The 19,893-nt window shown below is 46.4% G+C and overlaps 4 protein-coding genes across 4 annotated transcripts; 2 read left to right on the top strand and 2 right to left on the bottom strand.

Moving 5' to 3' along the window:
- The first annotated feature begins 1,213 nt into the window (after window positions 1-1,213).
- On the top strand, window positions 1,214-3,064 carry LOC108086871 (heterogeneous nuclear ribonucleoprotein A1). Its single transcript, XM_017183933.2, has 2 exons — window positions 1,214-2,348; window positions 2,406-3,064. Exons 1-2 carry the CDS (start codon window positions 1,384-1,386, stop codon window positions 2,944-2,946), a joined length of 1,506 nt encoding a protein of 501 aa, XP_017039422.1. The 5' UTR covers window positions 1,214-1,383; the 3' UTR covers window positions 2,947-3,064.
- Window positions 3,065-16,088: 13,024 nt separating this feature from the next.
- LOC108086796 lies at window positions 16,089-17,209 on the top strand. The gene has a single exon (XM_017183837.2). The coding sequence runs from the start codon at window positions 16,240-16,242 to the stop codon at window positions 17,110-17,112; it is 873 nt and encodes a 290-aa protein (XP_017039326.1). The 5' UTR covers window positions 16,089-16,239; the 3' UTR covers window positions 17,113-17,209.
- Window positions 17,210-17,992: 783 nt separating this feature from the next.
- Window positions 17,993-18,672, bottom strand: LOC108086861 (MD-2-related lipid-recognition protein-like). The gene has a single exon (XM_017183917.2). The coding sequence runs from the start codon at window positions 18,632-18,634 to the stop codon at window positions 18,155-18,157; it is 480 nt and encodes a 159-aa protein (XP_017039406.1). The 5' UTR covers window positions 18,635-18,672; the 3' UTR covers window positions 17,993-18,154.
- A 546-nt stretch (window positions 18,673-19,218) lies between these two features.
- LOC108086860 (MD-2-related lipid-recognition protein) lies at window positions 19,219-19,794 on the bottom strand. The gene has a single exon (XM_017183916.2). The coding sequence runs from the start codon at window positions 19,755-19,757 to the stop codon at window positions 19,272-19,274; it is 486 nt and encodes a 161-aa protein (XP_017039405.1). The 5' UTR covers window positions 19,758-19,794; the 3' UTR covers window positions 19,219-19,271.
- Between the last annotated feature and the right edge of the window lie 99 nt (window positions 19,795-19,893).

Here is a 19,893-nt window from a genome sequence, read left to right on the forward strand (position 1 = left end):
TTGCTTGTCTCTGTTTGCACACACATCCCCCTCGCCCACTCGCTCCTTTGTTTTGTCCTTGGCCCCCTGGCCCCACCTCCTGGTGTTCCACCTCTGCAGCACAGCTACTGTCCATCGATGGAGCAATGAAGCGCGTTTATTTGCCGCTCGTAATTTATTTACTGCCCAACTCCGAGCACTTCGATTCCATTCGGATAGAACCATTGAAACGTCTCCTCTGTGTGTCCACTCGCTCACTGCAACTTGTTAGTTAAATACTGCCAGAAGCTGCAACTCTTCTTGCCAGTGCACTAAGAAAAATAAGCTTATCAAATTATATTGCTACTGAGGAAAATATCCGTTAAGCCACAATTAAATATTGATGTAGCATTGTATAATTTTCACCTTGCAAAAAAGAAAATCTTAAGGGAAGTATGCAGTCAAATGGTTTAGATTTTTCAAGTGCACTGCCTGCAAGTGATAAATTAATCGCTACATCAGTTTTTAATTCCGTGTTGCCGGCGATTTATCTTGGGCTCCATGCGTTGAGTCGCTTGAACCCCTCGGGCAAGGTTTTTCCGAATGGAGAAGGGGAGCACGATAAAGCAGAAAGAGCCAGGGTTTGAATGAAAGCCGGGCTGCGGCTAAACTACAGCGATCCCCCACTCTTGGCAACCTCTGCTCCCTCCCACGAGCTGCACTGTTTAAAATGATGTATGGCACAAATTTTGACAAATGTACAAAAATGAGTCATGAGTTCGCGGGGCAACAGAGAGCGTTCGTTGGCGTTACTACTGCCTCATGCTGCTCCTGCTGCACTATTTACTGTTGACTTTTTCATGTACTGGCAGCGATGCTTTTGCTGCATTTATCCACAAAACAAACACAAGCCGGCGGAGAAGATGGAGCTGCTGCTCACACATGTTTTGCGAAAGGGGAGCAAGTCTGGAGCCTGGCGCCGTAATTAATCATTTATGGTTTACCTTAGCCCGGAGCTCGGTTATTAGCGTGCAGAATATTCCATTCAGGCTTGGTTGTAAACATACCTCCTTCATTTTGCACATTAAAATCGGTTCAGTTTTAAAGGCAGACGCATGCAATTTCTATATTTTTTAGTATAGATAGAAATTTTGTTCGATTAAATACCAAGGAGACGTAAGGTATTTAATTTAATCTCGGTGCAGTGGCATGGAAACTAGTGTCACTGGGCTGTCAGAAAACGGCTAGGAGCTCCGAAGCCCCGAGAAGTCCCAGTCCCTCGTCTCGCGTAGACTTATCAACAGCGTCTGGGAAACCGAACTCCAGACTTTTCCTACAGCGTTCGGTGTTCCGTGTGTCCGTGGTTCGAGTGGCAACGAGTAGGTTCATATATTTTTGTAGGTTCGCGATCGGGGCTCGAGGACCATGGCCAACCGCTCCAGCCAGCGGGATCGCGAGTTCCACCGTGACAACAGCAATGTAAACCAAAACAATCGCGACAATCGGGACTTTAATCGAGATCGGGACAATCGGGACATTAATCGGGACAATCGCGACACTAATCGGGACAATCGCGATAACCGGGACAACCGCGATAGTTGGGACAACCGCGACCGGGACAGTCGCGGCAACTTTCGCGACTTTCGCAATCGTGACAGGGATCGTGATCGCCAGCGCCAAGTGCCCACGGACCCGCCCTTCATCGCCTACGTGGGCAACCTGCCCAAGGGCCTCGTCCAGGGCGACGTGATGAAGATCTTCTCGGACTTCGAGGTGAAGAACGTGCGGCTGATCAAGGACCGCGAGACGGACGAGTTCAAGGGCTATGGCTACGTGGAGTTCGAAACGCTGGCGCAGCTCAAGAGGGCCCTCTCCTGCAACGGACGCATCAAGCTGGACAACTTCTCGGCCCCCCTGCGCATCGACATAGCGGACCATCGGCGACAGGCGCCCAGCTCCAGCATCGGAGGAAGCGGCGGTCCGGGCGGCTCCCAAAGTGTGGGCGGCAACGAAAGGGGCGGCGGGCGAGGCGGTGGAGGTGGAGGTGGGCATCCCTACTACCAGAGGCGCAACTACCGCAGAGATGACAGCGTGGGCTCCCATCAGTACCGCCGGAGGGAGACTCGCAGCAGCAGCAACCACCAGATGTCTAACAGCAGCCCCACCCAGAGCACCATGTCCATAAACTACAGCCGCTCCACTCGCGGGGGCTTCAACAGTCGAGGTGGTGCAGGTGACCGGGGAGGTGCTCCTGGTGGCGGAGGCAACGGAAACGGAAATGGGAATCGCTACCAGGGAGGAGCTCCGCGATCGAACTTCGATGACCGCGAGGGTCAGCAGCCTTCCGGCAACGGGGGATTCCAGCGGAACCGGAACTTCAATTTTAATCGGTAAGCAATCCCTATGATTTTATGACTAAAAGAAGTTTAATCACCTTGAACTTACAGAACCTTCAGCAACGAAGGAGGAGCCGGAAGGGGCGGAGTCCCGCAGAGGAGCTTCAACGGAAACGGTGGAGGCGGTGGCTTCGGGAGTGGAAACCCGAATGGCAGCGGAAACTACAACAACTTTGTGCAGAACCGCAACCGCGATCGCCGAGGTCACTACAATCCGAACAATGCGGGCAACTCGGGAAACGGAAACGCTTACTTTGGTCGGAATAACAAAAGTCCTGGTCCCGAGCCTGAATCAGGACCATCGGGAACGGGTCCTGGCTCGAGCAACCCGTTCGGGGCCCTGGACGACGATGATCGGCCGAAACTGGTGCTGAAGCCACGGACAGTGACTGCACCCATAAACTCCCTTGCGGAAACCAAGCAGGCTGCTCTGATATTCGGAAAGGCAAAGCCCCGGGAGGACAATTCCACGCCGGTCTCCTCGCCGCGACAGGATTCTGATGGAAGTGTGGACGCCTTAGCCGAGTCCTTGAGGGTCTCTTGTCCGTATGGAGGACTAGACGATCCAGATCCGGGTGCAAGCAACGACTAAATTGCGTAGTGCACTCTTGACACGTCGTGTATACAAAACTTTACCATTTTGATGACGGACTAGGCGGGATTCGCCCAGAAAGTAGTGTTTCCAATAAACTTCGCACGGGCAGATTATATTTTCATTAGGTTTATATCCAGTGATGTTAGTTCAAACAGTTTGAAGTCTTAATTAGGACTATTATTGTCAGCCCATCAATTATAGCAGCGATAGAACTATTTAAATTACATTTTTAAACGCCGAGTAGCACATTTTAATATTTACGATTAAAAAGCCAGGAAAGGTTATTTACCTAATTGAACTGTAATCAGCCTACGATAACCATAAACCTCGGAGGCCAAACCACTCCGCTTAGAGTACCCATAAATTGCAAAAGTTAATGCTGGTTGACAAAGTCGGGGCAGGAAGATAACTCACCTAAGATGGGCGAAGAGGACATTCGTGGACACTTGGAGCGGCATTAGCTAGTCAACTCGAACTAATTGAATTGAACGAGATTAAAGAATTTTACGCCGAGATGAAGACGTTGCCAGTGGGTCAAAGGGAACGAGCAGGAGCAGAGCAGAAGGTCCTGGTATTTATGGGCCAAGATTTACGAGCCACAACAAGTCGCGGCCACTTTTAGCTACGGATCCCGAAATTGAGCCGCACATCCTGGCTTGTAAAGGCAAATTGGCTTAATTTCTTTTTAATTTGCTGCCGGGTTTCCTCGCCGTCCACGCTTCCTTTCCTTTCCTTTTCTCCTTCTCAGGAGCACTCGAAGCGAAATTCAATTTGAAAAAGTGGAAAGAATACGGATGTGAGGTGACCTGGCCACGCCACTTTCCATTTCTGGCCGATACGGAGAACATCGCCCGTCCCCAAAAGCCAATTTACGCACGAACATTTTTTTCAATTTGCGCGGCAGAAACCGCAGTGACCCCCCGTCTAATTTCACCCACCACCCTCCTCCCACCCCGCTGCACTTCATAGAAATCCCGCGGAAAATTCACCGCATTAAAGGACTTTTCCTTTCTCTGCATACCATTTTTTTCTTTCGGGCTTTTCTTTATTTCTTTTGAAGTTCGCCCACTGGCCGCCGGTTTTATTTGCCTTTTTTTCCTGGCTGCCAAGGCTTTCCCGCTTTTCGCGCCGGACTTTTCCCGTTAATGTGTCACACGCACTTTATAAGCAATTGTTGTTGCCGGAGCTGCGGGGCTGAAATGGGGGCGTCTGGAAAAGTTGACGACGCTGTCGACGCCCATGGCGCAATTATTATGATTATTAGGTACAGCTGCACTTGCCCAGCGGCTGCCACTTATAAGCAAAAAATTGTAATTTACCTTAGAGTTAGGGCACACTGCAAGAAAATGATATATTTAACAGCTTAAAAAATAATAAGAAATTGGGAAAGTTCGATGAGGAAAGTATATCTCGATTTCTCTGGTTTTCCAGACTTCCTTGACTTTCTTATAAACATTCTTGCATTCACCTTAAACGAAACTAACTTATTCTCTCCGTGTAATAAACACTTTGGGAAAAAGTTTGCTCTTGTTGTTCATTAGGGTGGACCTGAACCTTTGTCCGCGTTGGAAGCTGTGCATCGCCTTGGGGGTCACGCGTTAATAATCGCGCTGAATGACTTCATAATGAAAATATTAAAGGTGTTTGTTGCCGTTTTCGTTGTTGTTATTAAACGGCGGCCAGGATAAGGACACGCAGACATATACACTGGGAACGCCCGCAGGACTCGCTCACACAAAAGGCGCAAAGTTTATGTTTATGTCATGCGCTTAAATGAGGTCGAAGGGGACTCTTCTCAAGCTATAATTTAATAATAATTCTCCCTTTTTTTCATTAAATTTGAGTGCACCAGAATCTGCGTCAAGTGGCAGGTCGAAATGAACTAAATGTATAGTATAGTAAGAATGGAAAACTGAACTCTTAAGAAGACTCTTTCGGGAGAAAAATATACATAATTTTGAATTAGAGTGTGCCAACCTGCCCTCTTTTGTATTCAGAGCCAATAGTCAAAATTGGGATATCAGCAATCAGATAGTGTTTGCACTTTTAACAAACGACCCAAGAAACAATTAAAGGGACGAGTGGACGGCAGAGCTACCGAAACGGAGAACCACAAGTAATATTTTAAATGTAGTTTCGGGCTAATTGTCATGCCATCGACGGCGTCTTATCGGACGGCAGCAAAACAATTTGGCCAAATTTATGCAACACAAACGAGCTGAGAGAGCCCCAAGGGCGCAGGGACACACAGGACATGCAGGATGCCCAGAAACACAGATACACAGATAAGCCGGGACATATTAAGTCAAAAACGCTGCTATTAAAATGCTAGCATTTGCAAGTCCTTCTGGGAGGGGGAGGCGAGTGGTATCGACAGGGTCCCGAAAGTTACGAAAGTTGCGAAAGGAGGTGAGCGGAAATCTAGACGTGGCCATTAATGACCAAGGACCAGTGTCCCCGTGCAGTGGAGTCCATTAAAAAGGACTAACTGGCAATTAAGCATTGGAGTCAAAGGGCAGAGGCTGAGGCAATTAAGCCTCCCTTTCGTTTGCAAGGACACTGGGCAATTAAGCCGGACCAAGTTGGCCAATCCCCAGACTCGACGACCTTATCCTTTTCACCTATCTCTCTGGCCGAGGAAAACTTAAATGAGTTTTCCGGGCGGAGAGGGTCCCGCTGCGAGCATTTAAATGACTGCAACTTTGATTGGCTGGCCGCTCCAGTGGGCAGGAGATTTATCTCCGAGCCCCCTGATTGCACATAGATCCCTACGACGAATACCTACACCCGGCCTTCCAGGGAGCAGGCCATAAAAATATTTCGAATACCCGGCACATGTGCTGTAGCGGAAACTCGGAAGGCGACACATCTTCGATTTGCTCGTTTAAAATAATTTATTGCGCCGGGTTTGACACCCATTGGACGTCTGGCCCGGGTTTCTAAGTACTCCTACGATACGACACACACAAGATGAATTGCGCAAGTAGAAACGTAGAATGTTCTAATTAAAATTATGCACAAATATTTTGGATTTCTTTTCGCTGTCATCCATCGATGGGGCGCCAATTAAAATTGATTGGAAATTCCGAGCTGGCATTCCTGGCATTCCTTCGGCACGTGGGCGTTCTTCCATTTCGAGCAGCAGCTGCCTGTGTTCGGATCCCGTGTCCTTTCGCTCGGCATTTGCATGCGGGGACCGATTTTGAGCCCGGTGAAGGGACCTTCCAGCCGTCCTGACCATTCCGCTCGACTGCTCCCTGCGAAACCAATAAAAAAGAAGTATCAATTAACACTTTTGTATTGCCGAAATGCAGACAGATGGCTAAATGCATGCATTTAAGCCACCACCCAGCCTCCGCTAATGTAGCAAATAAAACGGTCACCTTAATGGATTCCTGTTACGCGGTCTAGCTTCGATTTGGACAGAAGGTGACGAGGCACGGGACTCCCGGGCTCGTGCTGTTCCTCTGATTGTCCTTGAATCGCCGTCGCTCGCCACTTAATCCAATAGCGCACATGTTGAGTCCTAACAATGGACTCCTGCCTCTCCGCCCCCTGGCCACGTCCTTCACCCCACCCACCGCCACCTTAAGCGGCTTTCACCTTGACGTTGCCACCACCAACAGGAAAAACACTGAACAACACCACCGAAAACAAGCGCAGGCTTGGAGTCGAGCCACTTTTGCCCTCGGCTTGATTTTCGCACTAGCCTACACTAAAAACTATTTAAATCTTAAATCTGACAGGAAAATGTAAAATATTTTGTGGGGAGCAAATATTAAATAAGATATTTTTGAGTTCTTTTATCATTTAACAGGAAAAAATTAACTTTAAAATACTTTGCGAAAAATTCAAAATAATTCTCCGAGTGTAATTGCTACACTGACATGTGAAAAAATCAAGGGGGTGACCTGAGGGTTGTGTGCATTACCAACTGTTGTGAAAATTAGAACGTGTAGTTCGGCGCTTTTCAGGACTTATCACACACACGCACGACCGCACCACTGTGCCACTGAACCACTGTACCAATACGCAACTTGCACCACCTCCGCGGGCTTTTTGGGATGACTTACGATGATGTATTAGTAGTGAAATTAAAATTAAAGGGACGACTGCGCAGGGAAATTGAAAAGCCCGATCAGGTTGCCCCTTAATGAAGTCTTTGTTGCGAGTGCAGTGGCTCCGAGTCCGTGCCTAATTAATCCCACAGAAGCATTGAGAACTTGGGCAACATCTGGGCGATGTGACTGACATTAACTAAAGACCGCCGCCACTTGAGGCTCGAATTCGGCCGAATTTCAAATTGGGGCTGACAAGCGCGAACGGAGAATACGAGAAACACATTTGGGCACCCCGAATGAAAGATCATTGAGCTGTCAGAATCATTAAGAAATGTGAAATCGTTTAAATGTGCTCCGCAAGAGGTTCCATAATTTTCCCCCTAAACCGAGCTTTTTTGGGAAGAGTGGAAATGGGTTAAAAGTGGAAGGGGATGGCGACGATTGACTCACATGGTAACTCGTCTTGAAAAGCAAGTCTGCAACTTATTATATTAACGGGTACCTCGATTTAAATTCACATTTTAGCAATAACACCTCCTTGCTGGTGAAAAAGACTTGCATTACTCATCCGAATCGAATTGCTTCTTTTCTGTTTGTAAACACTTGTGAAATGAGTTCAACTTGTTTCCCCCAAACCGTCGGCACTTCCTTCCCCGCGCATTTCGCTCCCCTGCGGGAGGTAAATAATATTTTCAAAAATTAATGCCTGTCTCTCATTCTTTTTTGCGTCTTCCGCTCGGAACCATTCCGTTTTCAATTTCGCTCCCCGAAATCCTCACTTCTGGCCACACGTTCGGCCGCGCGAAACATTTTTATTACGAATTCGTGAGTTTCGCTGCAAATAGCAGCTCGCCACAGGGAAATATATAGCCGGTCGGGAGATATATGTCTAGTTTTACACTATTATGCACGGAATCGCAAGCGCGGGGCACGGCCGATAAAAATACCCGAGCATATCAGGAGCCAACTCGAGGATGGTGCCGATATTTTGGGCAGGCAGCTGCCTTCGGCATCGTGTGCCATTCGACACGCCCACAATTTTCGATTGTCTTACGCTTACACTGAGAGAATTTCCACTACCCCGAAGCAATTACTGCAACCATTTCTGTAACACCTTAAAAAAGAAATTTTATTTACCACAAAAACAAAATCACCCTTTACCAATCTAGTTGACTTTTTATATTTTTCGATATTCAGAAGTTAATATTTTTAAAATATCATAAGGCTAGTTTGGTGGTTTCTTTGCTCCTTTGTTTACAGTGCAAAGGAGCATTTAAATTTCGGTGCGTTCATTGAAATATGAACGATGAGCTAACGATAAAAGTGGAGGCCGAACGCGGGGTTAGGAAATTTTCATATAAAGTACCTTTTGTTGGCATTTTAATGGTGCGCTTTATGGAAGGATTAAGCACATAAACTTGTCAATAACTCGAGTGCCGCACACTCTCGTAGACTCATATTGCCAGCGACTCTGTTTCGGTAATAATGTCACCGCACTTTGACTGGAAGACCCGATTGGAGTGGCGCTGTCGAGGGGCAAGCGATTTTATTTATGGGCCCAACATTAAATTGTTGCCGCATATGTCGGGCGATCCTGAGAACAGGGAAAACAACAGGCGAAGGGCAGCGACTTATTAAAAGCAATCGAGAACCAAATATCTCCCAGCCCTTAGAGCACATTATTGATAAACACACACGAGAAATCGGATAATGGATTGATGGGGTGAAGGAAATATTCTAATAACATTAAGTGTGAGCCAATAAGGAAGACTTACTTTTATAGGTACATGTTAAGCTAGATACTGAGGATTATTACAGCGTTATTAAGTCTGATATTTAGTTGGGAAAACGGTTGATTAAATAGGTATGTCTATTAATACAATGGAAAACCACTTAATCAGCCCATAGTTTTGTTTAAAGAACAATCAAAAAACAATCGGTGAAAATCTCCTCAAAAACTTGATTGTGTCGTATACTTGAGGATTTTCAAGTATGCCAAACATCCATAAATACTTCCCTCGGTAAGCTGGCGTTTAGGAAACCTTTTAGCTGCCGCAAAAAGAAAATCAGGAAAAAATGGAAAGCCAAATTCGGTTGAAATGAAAATTGCAAGCCACCCAAACCCAGAAGATTACAGGCCCCGCGGCAATTATTTTACGATGCACAAAGGTATTGTTAAATCGTAGGAAGGAAGGAAAGCAAGCAGGAAGGAGCAAACAAGCCAAAGCCGGCAGCCAAGGCAAAGCCAAATATGCTGAAATGCGGCCAGGACCAGGAGGAAAATGCGGGCCAAGGACCAAGGGCGAACCCTGGATGCGAACGATGCCGCAGTTCAATATGCAGCGGCAGGCAATATTAAAATATCTTAAGGATATTATGTTATTACGCACACATTACACAGCACAGCAGACTGCGGGCAGGATGGATAGCCGAGCGCAGGGCAAACTCCACTCAAATGAGATAATTCCCTGTAAAATAATAATAAAATAAGCAACCTTCGTACCGTTTACCCCCGCCTGCCGAAGGTTTACGATTTTCATATTTTTGCAACCCCGCCGCTTAAGTGCTTTTCAATATGAGCAAAATGCATTAAAGGTATATATCCCGGATTTTCCCTCTGGCCGCCGGCTAGGCAATCTGAATGGGGCGGGGGCGTGGCAGATTGGCTCAGCCCCCGCCTTCCATTCAGGGGTTTTCGCATTAAAACAAAGCACACACCCACCATCATCGAGCTTCGGGGCCAGTGGTAAAAGTAAGGACCGACCAAACTGCGATCTGCCGAGTCAGCAGAAAAAGAAAGGCCCGTACAAATGAGCCACTTCGAAGTGGAGCAAGGCAAATGGGAGACAATTTTTAGTTTTGATCTAAATGCGTCAATAAATTTTAACACTTTCAGTCGCTCGGGCGACAGAAACAAAAGTCATTTCGGGGCTTACAATAAAAAAGGAGCCAGCAGAACGAGTGTGTAAAATATCCTGGAATAAAACTTTAGGGAAGGTCGACATTTCTTGCGAGGAAAAACATTTTTATTGCAAATGAAAGAGCGTAAGTTTTAAATTGCCTAGTTTTCCTTTACTTGCATACTGATTAATATATATTTTAAATGTTATTGCTTGACCTTTTAAGAGATTCTTATGGAATTTAACTATACTAAACATAAAACGTTTTACTTGCCCAATAATATATATTTTTACATGGTATGTTTTAGTCGATTCACTGATATTCACACACGAGTCACTTTCATTTTGGCCACCTCAGCATTTTCTTTAACTTCTCCACCAGCTCGGTCTTATCAATGGGCTCATTTTAAAATCAACGCCTAGTCCTAAGACTCCTGCGAGTCCTGCTTATTTACGAGAGATGTCAATGACTGGGCTGGCTCTTTCTTGGCTAGAGTTTTTCCAACTTTTTCATTCCATTTATGGCTGCGAATTTGGGCCGGGCTAACTTATCGCCATGTGCATCTTCAGGGGCTCTTTCAAAGGCAGTCATTCTCTCAGTCAGTCAGTCAGTCAGTCAGTCAGTCTGTTTGACAGTTAAGGACGGGTGTCCTGTGGGCCAGAAGTGAAGCATCCGCAAAGAGTTCGCACTGAGCTTAGCCCTAATCCAGCAAAGAGCCCATGGCACATGGACAAACATTGCTGCCCTGGCAAATTTATTGCCGCTGATAAGCGTTAATAAATTAATTAGAATTATTGAAATGCGAGGTCCGTCGAGGTCCTGCCACCGCACATCCTCCTGCTCCTGTTTCTGCTCCTGCAGCCGAATGCAAACACAGCTATGGACATGGGCCTGAATATGGAAGTGGATCGGGCAGCGGACATCGGACATTGGACATCGGGCATTGGGTGCATGGAAGTGGACATGGATGGCAGCCATTATGCGCTGATTTGTGTTGCGTACTTTTGCGGCACAGGGCAAAACAGGATGCAAACAGCGCCACATCCCGAATCCACAGGACACGCACTTTTGAATTAGTTTGTTTGAACTCTCGGAGCTTATCTCAAGTTGTAGATTCTCAGCATTTTGTAGTCATTTCCGACTGCACTTTGCATTTGCATTTTGTGGGGCCCGCTTTTATCAATTCAATTTACGCACATGCATAAAGAGGACGCGCAAAATTTAATGAGCATTTTATGAAAACAAAAACAACCATTTGACTAAATGTTGCTTTACCAAGTGATGGAGTAAATTTGAATTTTTACTTGCAGATAAATCCATCCTTATAATTAAAATACCTATGCAGCAATTCAAATTTTGTTAATATAGATAGAATAATTATAATAATATCAAAAAGGTTTTAATTTTTTTCCCTGTGCAGTCCAGTTGTCTATTTTTTTCGCTTACCTTTTTGTCGGTGGCAAACTTTCCACGTCTTGTAGCGTCACTTTTTTAATGGCATTAAAAAGTTCGGCCGCCGCTGGCCAAAGTTCTCAGCACTAAGGTGCCTTTTTTATTGGCGCCAGGACGTGTTTGCCCCGCAGGATTTCACTTCCCGTTTTTCAACTTCCGAGTCCTCGAACTCAAGGTGCTGGCGCAAAAAAAGGCAGCAAAAATTAAATAAAACTTTTTTAGCTCACAAATGTTTTGCTGCTAATTGAAAATAGCTGTTGGGTTCAATTAGAGGACGCTGCACCGTGCGGCGGCTTAAGCGGCTGACTGGCCACGCCCCAATCGCCCCTTCTTCGGTGAAGTAAGCCCAGAAAAAACTCGCTGATTTAAGCAATTTTTTGTGAAACTTATCGCTTGTGTGGCGAGACTTTTCAGCTTTCCATGGAACAACTTGCAGCTGATGGATCGAATTAACTTGGGAGGAGCGGGGGAATCTGATTTCCCGCAATTGTTAATGCTCAGGGAAAGTTTTTGCACAGCTTAGTGGCGTACAAATGAGGACAAGCTTCACCTGCAGATGAATACTTCTCCTTTCAAGGGAAACTGATAAAAAAAAAAAGAAAAAGTTCTGACCAAAGGTTAATTGGATAGTTCAAGGAGAAGGAGTGGCAAAGTTTTATTGAAGTTTTTCCAATTTCTTTGATCCCGAATTGCTGATTTCTTTCCTTTTTTGGAAGTTGGAACTTACATAAAACTTAAGCCGCAGTTTTTTGAAGGTAGAACTGGTAAACAAAATATAAAAATACAAGGTTTTATATATACAAAAATTCTTTTATTCTAAACGTATATATTAAGTAAACTTTTACCCAAGAGATTAATTAGGATTGCTCTTTATATTTCGAACTAAATACATTTAATGAGCCAACCCGCACACACAATAAATAAACAGAATCTGGCATCGAATGGCCAAACACAAATTGTCAATTAAAAGGTATTTAAGCTTAATACCCAGGTCACACGGCCACGTCGAGCGCTTAATCCACGTAAATTAGTGCAAAAATCAAGTGGATACCTTGATGCCCGACAAGCCCCACACGCATGAGCCCCCAATTTTCCAGGAGCGGTGAGAAATAAACAACGGGGAGTGGGGAAATGGGGAAGTGGGGCCGAGGGCCAAAGAGCAGGGCAACCGACACCAATAAAGCCAACAAAGCGTTTTTAGGGTTAAGTCCATGTCAAAGTGTCAGTTTAGTATCGGTATCATGTCATGTTGTCTGCTCGTTCCTGCCGGGGATGTTGTTGCTGCTGTGGGTGATTTTTTGGGGGGTTTTGGGTGCTTTTGGGTGGTGGGGAGGTTTTAATTTCGTGTGTGCTATGTGGCAACATCAGGCCAAACAGACGTGTGCCCTGGACCCTCTATCTCTGCCTCGGAATTGCGCTGAAGGTGCAACGTTTTACTAATGAATTTAACAAGGATGCTGGCTGGCAAACGCGGGTGTGAAATCGGGTGGCTGCACTGAGAAAAACTGAGTTTCAAGCCAGCTTTAAAAAGACTTAACTTCCCCTTTTTCATTTGGATACCTCTCTTAGATGATTTCGAAGTATCATTTAAAATCTAGATTTGTTTTCTCTGTAGAATGGGGTGGTCGCAGCACGTTGCAGCGTTGCATGCTCATTAAAATGTCAGGGCAGCAGAAAGCAGTCTGGAGAGTCCAGTTCCAGTTCCCGTTCGTCTGGGGGCATCAGCTGCACTTTGTGGTCCTGCTGTTTATCCTGCCAACATATTTTTCAAATGTTCCGTTTGCATAAGTGAAAAGGCCAAAAAAGGAAGATAACACACACACACACACACACACGCACGCGGATGAGGAGGAGGAGGTGTCCAACATTGGCGTCAACACAACGGGGAATCGGGGGCCAAGGAGTGGGCCAAATCTGCCAACAATGGCGCGTAAATTTACGACTCACCTACGCGACTAGACGGTTCTGACCGGGCCAAAAGCACCCATGGGTGGGACCAGAAAACAAGGAGTGGGTGGAGCACATGTGCGGCGTATTTAAATTTGTTTTCATCCACATTTCAGGTTGCGCCTGTTAATCCAATGAAATTGCGTAATTAAATTTGCGCTTCATTTGGCGTTTGTCATGTTTGTCGTTGCGGTGACAAATTTAAAAACCTGTTGTCGTCCGCCCGCCTAAAAGTGCACCCTTTTTCCCAACTCCCGGTCGAAAAAATGAACTGAAACCGAAATTGTTGTACACGTAGTAATTTTTCAATTGCTGCATAATTGAAGGCAAACCAGCGGAGAAATCCGCACCAAAAAAATTGGCAAAATATTGGCAGCAAATTGTCGGCATGACAAAGTGGTTCAGGACCAAAAGCCCCGTCTCCCATTTTTCAGACTGTTGATGTGTGGCTTTGTTTTCCACTTTTTTTGCATGCCATAGATTCGTGTCCTCTGGGGAAAACGGAAAGTTGACTAGCAATTGTGTGAACGGCAGATGAAAAATGATTTTTAATTGTTGAGCGTCGAGTGTTGAGGGTCTGCGGTCGGAGAAAAAGGGTGAAAATCAGTGAAACTCTTTCCCTTTTAGCGGGCTTTTTCATGCTGGCTGTCCGTGGAGATAAAGTCATGTGCAATTGTGCAAATGATAAGCTGAAGTCGGCGGCGGCGGTAACACCGGCACTCATTACTTCCGTCGAAGGAAGTCGATAAGGGTCCATAGCCCTACGGACCCGATAAGGCCACTGCATCGGTCGACGATGCAGTCCAGCTACGATTAATGCAAACGCTCCTCAGATGGTCGGCAAACTTGAAAGGCGCTCACAATCGTCAACTAGAACTGAACCAACACTCGAGAAAATATTTATGCATGTAGTTAAATACTTAAAAAGTACTAGATTTATTGTAAACATAGAAGGGTTTCTTTAAATTCATTATAAATGATTTGAATAGCTGGGGTGACTTATGCAGAACTTTAGAATAATTTTGACACTCCAACCTTCAACGTAAAGCGGAGGTTAGAGTGATTCATCTACCTTTCAAAACCTTTGTTGGTTTCTTAAATGTTGAATTGATATCATTTGTGGCTTCCGGTGGAGCTGTTTTTCGAGTGCACCGTTCCACGGGGCTTCTCCTAGACGACAGCGGTGCCAAGCACGGAAAGTGCCTTTTCTTATCAGCCAGAATTGCGCGTTAGCTTCCAACGGTTGGCAATGGGATAATGAGGTTGGTCGGCTCCCCACACAATTTCGTTAGAACAGTCCAGTCTCTGAGCTCCAAAAGCCCCTGGTCTTCGCGTTTCTCTGTGTCGCACATTACTCACTCAATCTGCGTTTCATACATGCATTCATCTGTTGCGCAGTTTTTCTCAAAACCGCAACAAGTACTACAGAAGAACTGAGTACCCTAGTAAACTGAACTTGTGAGAAAGCCTTAGCTTATAGCGATTATTTTACTATTGGGTTTCGGTACTTAGGTTTTTGAAAGGGATAAGGAATCTTACTAAACATAATATCATTTAAAAGGGTAAAAACCCATTCGGATTGGCGAGTTCTATTGCGATTCTAGGGCGCCATCTTGTCTCCCAGTAGCGTGACTCGATTCGCGAGTTCTTCTGTGATAAATGCGTCAAATGTCGTCGGCGGCGGCGGCTGTGCCACAGTGCCGGCGATTAAAACTGGCAGGGAGGGCCCCGGATCGGGGGTGTATATGTTATAGGAGTGTGTGGACGCTGGCCATAATGATGAAATGAAATTTGGAGCAGTGAGACGAGCGGCTGTCGGACTGTTATCGCTGTCGCTTTTGCTTTTGCTGTTGCTTTTGCTTTTGCTTTGAGTTTAATTAAAAAGTTTCGCTCTTTGTGGCAGCGGCAACAGCCGAAAGCACTTCATTCAAATTCATATTTTGATTTGGCGTGTTTTCATATAATTAAAATCCGTTCCCGAATGCACTCCGAGGGCGTGTCCCTCGGCCTCTCCTGGTGCCTCCTGGCCAGCTGGAGGAGGGCCATGCTAAACCCAAGAGCAAAGGATGCGATATTAGTGTGTTCAAGATATTAACAGCATATTTGACATAACAATATGGAGAGTGTCCTGCAGCAGCAACAGGAAGCAATTTCTCATCGTACGCTGGTTTTATTAGCCCACTCAGCCATCCAGCCATCCGCCCTCGAAGAAAGCATTCATGGCATCCTTATGGGGATTCTTGGCTTGGCCAGGACATGCCGGGCAGCTCATAAGACAGCATAAAGTATGACAGACATTTTGGCAACACTTTGCAGACCGTTAGCAGCCCCGGCTTTTTAAATTGTTAATGTGGCTTGTAGTGGGTGGGGCCCTGCTCCCCGGAAGACAAAGGAGCTGTCATAATTCGCTGCGAAATATTGTCACCCAGCTAGCTGCACTCATATGAGCCCAATTTGCCTTGGCCCGGCGTTCTTGGCTCCGCTTCCTGGCAAGACATCAGTTGGCCATTATATGGCTGCTCTGCTCCCCCAAAATCCTCTCCAGCTGCCCGGAAGTACGCGCCATTTTCTAATATTGTAACGGAAGCAATTAATATGATCATAACAATGCTGGAAATCCCAGCAACAGCCGTCTTAATGGTAATGCTTATGAAGCTTTTGTTATTAGTTGAAAAAGAGTAGAGACTGCAGAGTGGGAAACCCTGGTTCAGGATGTTCTATTGGTTTTCGAAAAGTAAAAAATTCAAATTCAACCGATACAGATTTGTTTGATGCTTCTAGTTAACACTTGTCATTTAAATTTTTGTCCCTATAAAAATATGTATATACATCTAGCAGTCTATGTTTGCTTTTAATACAGGCTTTAAATTTCCACAATATTACTACCGTTTCTTTTCAAAATAAAACCATTAAGTGAGGAACACCCAACATGTCCTCGCCCACCAACTTCGACCGATCCATGCTGGTGGAGTACAGTGCTGCCTTCATGTACTACATCGAGAAGCACAAGCTGATGGAGGTAATGAGTCGCATTTTAGCTGAGATTTCCGTGGCGGAGGGAGTAACCGACGTTCGGCGCTGGATGGGCGAGAATATAGCGCGGATCGGTGTAGCTATATACACGAAATCGCTGGACGCCTTCTACCGCGGGGTGTCGGGCGACTTCTACCAGCTACCCAGGAGCTTCTACCACCGAATCGTTCTGCACGGGAAGCCGGGATCCGGTCGCCGATCCCTGGCCCATGTCCTGGCACAGCGATGGAACCTGCTGATCCTGGACGCGGATGTCCTGACCTACCACAGCATCAACAGTCGGGTGCAGGACGAGCACTCCCGACTGCTCCAGGACGCCATAGAAAAGGACTGCGTTTACAAGAGGTCGGAGGCAGTGGGGAACCTCATCCAGAACAGACTCCTCAAGGAGGACGCCCTCCACAGGGGTTGGATCCTGATCAACTACCCCAACAACAAGTGCGAGGCCGAGGAGCTCTTCGAGGGCTTCACTGTACCGCCGAACCGGTTCGTCTTCCTGCAAATCGATGAGCGCATGGCCCGCATGCGGATCCTGATGAACAGCTACTCGCCAGGACCTCAAGCCCACGTCAGTTTCCTGGATCGCCAGATGGCCCAGTTCCGAAAGAGCGAGCCAGCCCTGAATGCCTACCTCAGCCAGCGGAGGGAAGTGATCTACGTGGACGCCTCGCCGTGCTTCGAGGAAGTCAAGTGCGCCATCATATCGCAACTCACCAAATCCACCTATGTCCTGGGCAAAAAGAAAGGAGAGGCCAATGCCAAAATATGAATTTAACTCCCAGCTCTGTGCACTGAAATTGAGTAACAATGTGTTCTCCAAGTCCTTCTGATTACTCTCGTTATTATTATTGTTTGCTCAAGTGTCAGACGTTGTTTGTGTTATTATTTCTTTGCTTTTTTGGGGTCAGGCCTATCAGACTGCTGACCAATTCCCCTCCATCCCCCAACAAAACATTGCTACGTTTTCGTTTAGGTAAACAGCAAACGCAAGGGAATCTTAAGTGCCAAGATGAGGACAACAAAAGTTGTGGAAAAAAAGATACTCATTAAATAGTTTAAAACAAATTTAAACTAATTAAATAAGTTAAAAGACTGCCTTAAACTAGTCATAATTTAATGCATTATTTTATGTTAAAGAAAAAGAGTAAATAGAAATAAAGAACACTTTATAACTGGATACTAGCAAAGGTATAAATCTTTTTATAATTCATAGTATATCCAACCAAAACGAAAAATTTCCGAACCAAAACACCCTCATCCTCTAGAAACCATGAGTAGAAAAAGTGATTTGCTATTTGAATTTTCCACCACTGAAAAATGTGAACAGAAAAACAATAAAAGCGTGAAAAAAGCGAGGAAAAAAAGAAAAACAAATGATTTTATGACCACAACTTAAGTGCTCAATTTTTAATTGTTTGACGACGCTGATAAGACCCGCCGAGAAAAGCCGTCGAAGGCGGGGAGACTTTTTAATGGGACCCAAAAGTTCAATCAAAGTTTTATACATTTTTCTTCGGCTGCCCGCGGGGCCTTGGGGTTCAAATTAGTCGCCAGCAGGTTGATGATTATTGAAGTAAATATCTTTGCTCCTTGAGGCTGTCCCCAGTGGGCAGTAACCCGGCACACAAATAATTAAAAAACGCACTAAATCGTTAACAGAAAATAAATTTATTCACCGCAGTCAGGAGAGGAGAGAAACACTGCGATCATAATGGAAACAAAAATGCTTGCTTTCGCTTTATTTTGGAGGATGCACTCGCAATAAGTATATTGTTATATAAAGTTTTTTTTGGTAGATTCAGAGGAGGTGTTCAGCGCACCACCTTGATGTCGTGGGTGAAGCAGCAGCGCTTGCCGGAGACGGGATCCTTGAAGGCCCAGCGGATGGTGTAGGGACTCAGCGGGAACTTGGACTCGATGGGCACGTCGATGGTGTAGGTCTGCTTCACGCCGGACCGCACGGGGCAGGTGGTGTACTTGCAGGTGTCGCGGTCCATGGTGAGCAGGGGGAGCTCCACGGTCTCGGACTTGGCCCAGCCCAAGCTGGCCACCAAGGTATCGGCATCGAACTGGGGCGTGAAGTCGAAGCTCATCTGCGAAGTGCGTCTGCGGCGGATGTTGCAGGCCGCGTTGTTGAGCGCCTCTGGGCACGGGTTTACCCGGACCTCCTGGATCGTGCAGGTGTCCACGCTGTCCGGACAGGTCTGGAAGTTGATCACCTCGGCGGGAACCGGAGAGGAGCCCAAGACCAGGACAAGGGCGACAGCCAGCAGCGAGCTGAGACGCGACATGGTGGATCGAGAGTCGAACGAGGAATGCACGTTCTAGCCGCGATTACGGACTTTGAAAGCGTTCTTATCTCCGCACCCGCTGACCCCTTGAGCCGGGTCACATGTGTGCCTCAGTCGTGAGTCGAAAACGCCCTAGGCGACCCACTAACCAGATTGGGATTCCTTATCGGAATGCACTTGGGTGTCAGGGTGCCTAAGAGGGTACTCTAAGATTTACGTCATCTTGAAAAGTGTGCATCTCCTTCTAATCACATTTATATAATGCAGTAATACGTTTTGACTAGGAGATGGTGTTTTATAATTTTTTAAACTTATTTCAATCATTTAAAATTATTGTGTGGTTTATTAAACGGAATTGCAATATCGTGAATCATTAATAATTTGTTTTTGGGAGACCATCTGGTTAATATATTAGCAATACCCCAGTGAATTTGTCACTTTGAATTGACAGCGTCTGCCTTATCAGCAACTGTTTTGATCTTCGACACAAGTCACACCGAATCACGGTAAATATATATTATGGGGATGGGAACAGCGTGATAGGAGCCCAGCCCGAAGTTTCAAATCAAACAAACTGCATTTACAAAAAAAAAGAGTTTATTTCACAGCGTTGTGTGCTGTGGACTCTGGGGGTCCTCTAACGCACCACCTTGATGTCGTGGGTGAAGCAGCAGCGCTTGCCGCTGGCGGGATCCCTCAGGGACCACCGAATGGTGTACGAACTGAGCGGGAACTTGGCGTCGGCGGGCATGTTGTTGGTGTAGGTCTGCCTCACGCCGGAGCGCACGGGGCAGGTGGTGTACTTGCAGGCCTCGCGGTCCATGGTGAGCAGGGGGAGCTCCACGGTCTCGGACTTGGCCCAGCCCAAGCTGGCGTCGAGGGTGTCGGCATCGAACTGGGGCGTGAAGTCGAAGCTCATCTCGAAGCGGTGACGCCGGCGGATGTGGCAAGCCGCGTTGCTCAACGCCTCCGGGCAGGGCGTCACCCTCACTTGGTGGACCGTGCAGGTGTCCACGCTATCAGCACACGGCTGGAAGTTCACTATCTCCCCGGAGACGGAGACGGAGACGAAGGCCAGGCCCAAGACAAAGGCGACACTTAGCAGCGAGCTCGAGCGCAACATGGTGGATCGAAAGTCGGACGCGGAATGCACGACCCAGCCAAGATTGCGGACAGCAAATCGATTGGATTGCCATAGGAAGATAGGGAAAACTGTAATCGGAATGTACTTAAAGTGCTACCCTGAAGAGAAGGGCATT

This window comes from Drosophila ficusphila, unplaced genomic scaffold (genome assembly GCF_018152265.1).
Source record: "Drosophila ficusphila isolate 14025-0441.05 unplaced genomic scaffold, ASM1815226v1 contig_791, whole genome shotgun sequence".
Lineage (NCBI taxonomy): Eukaryota > Metazoa > Arthropoda > Insecta > Diptera > Drosophilidae > Drosophila > Drosophila ficusphila.

What these genes read in the sequence shown, in the direction of transcription:
- LOC108086796 (XM_017183837.2), top strand. Translation starts at nt 16,240, where the DNA reads ATGTCCTCGCCCACCAACTTCGACCGATCCATGCTGGTGGAGTACAGT.
- LOC108086871 (XM_017183933.2), top strand. Translation starts at nt 1,384, where the DNA reads ATGGCCAACCGCTCCAGCCAGCGGGATCGCGAGTTCCACCGTGACAAC. An exon ending in CGGAACTTCAATTTTAATCG is followed by an intron (nt 2,349 to 2,405) that starts GTAAGCAATCCC and finishes TTGAACTTACAG; the next exon opens with AACCTTCAGCAACGAAGGAG.
- LOC108086860 (XM_017183916.2), bottom strand. Translation starts at nt 19,757, where the DNA reads ATGTTGCGCTCGAGCTCGCTGCTAAGTGTCGCCTTTGTCTTGGGCCTG.
- LOC108086861 (XM_017183917.2), bottom strand. Translation starts at nt 18,634, where the DNA reads ATGTCGCGTCTCAGCTCGCTGCTGGCTGTCGCCCTTGTCCTGGTCTTG.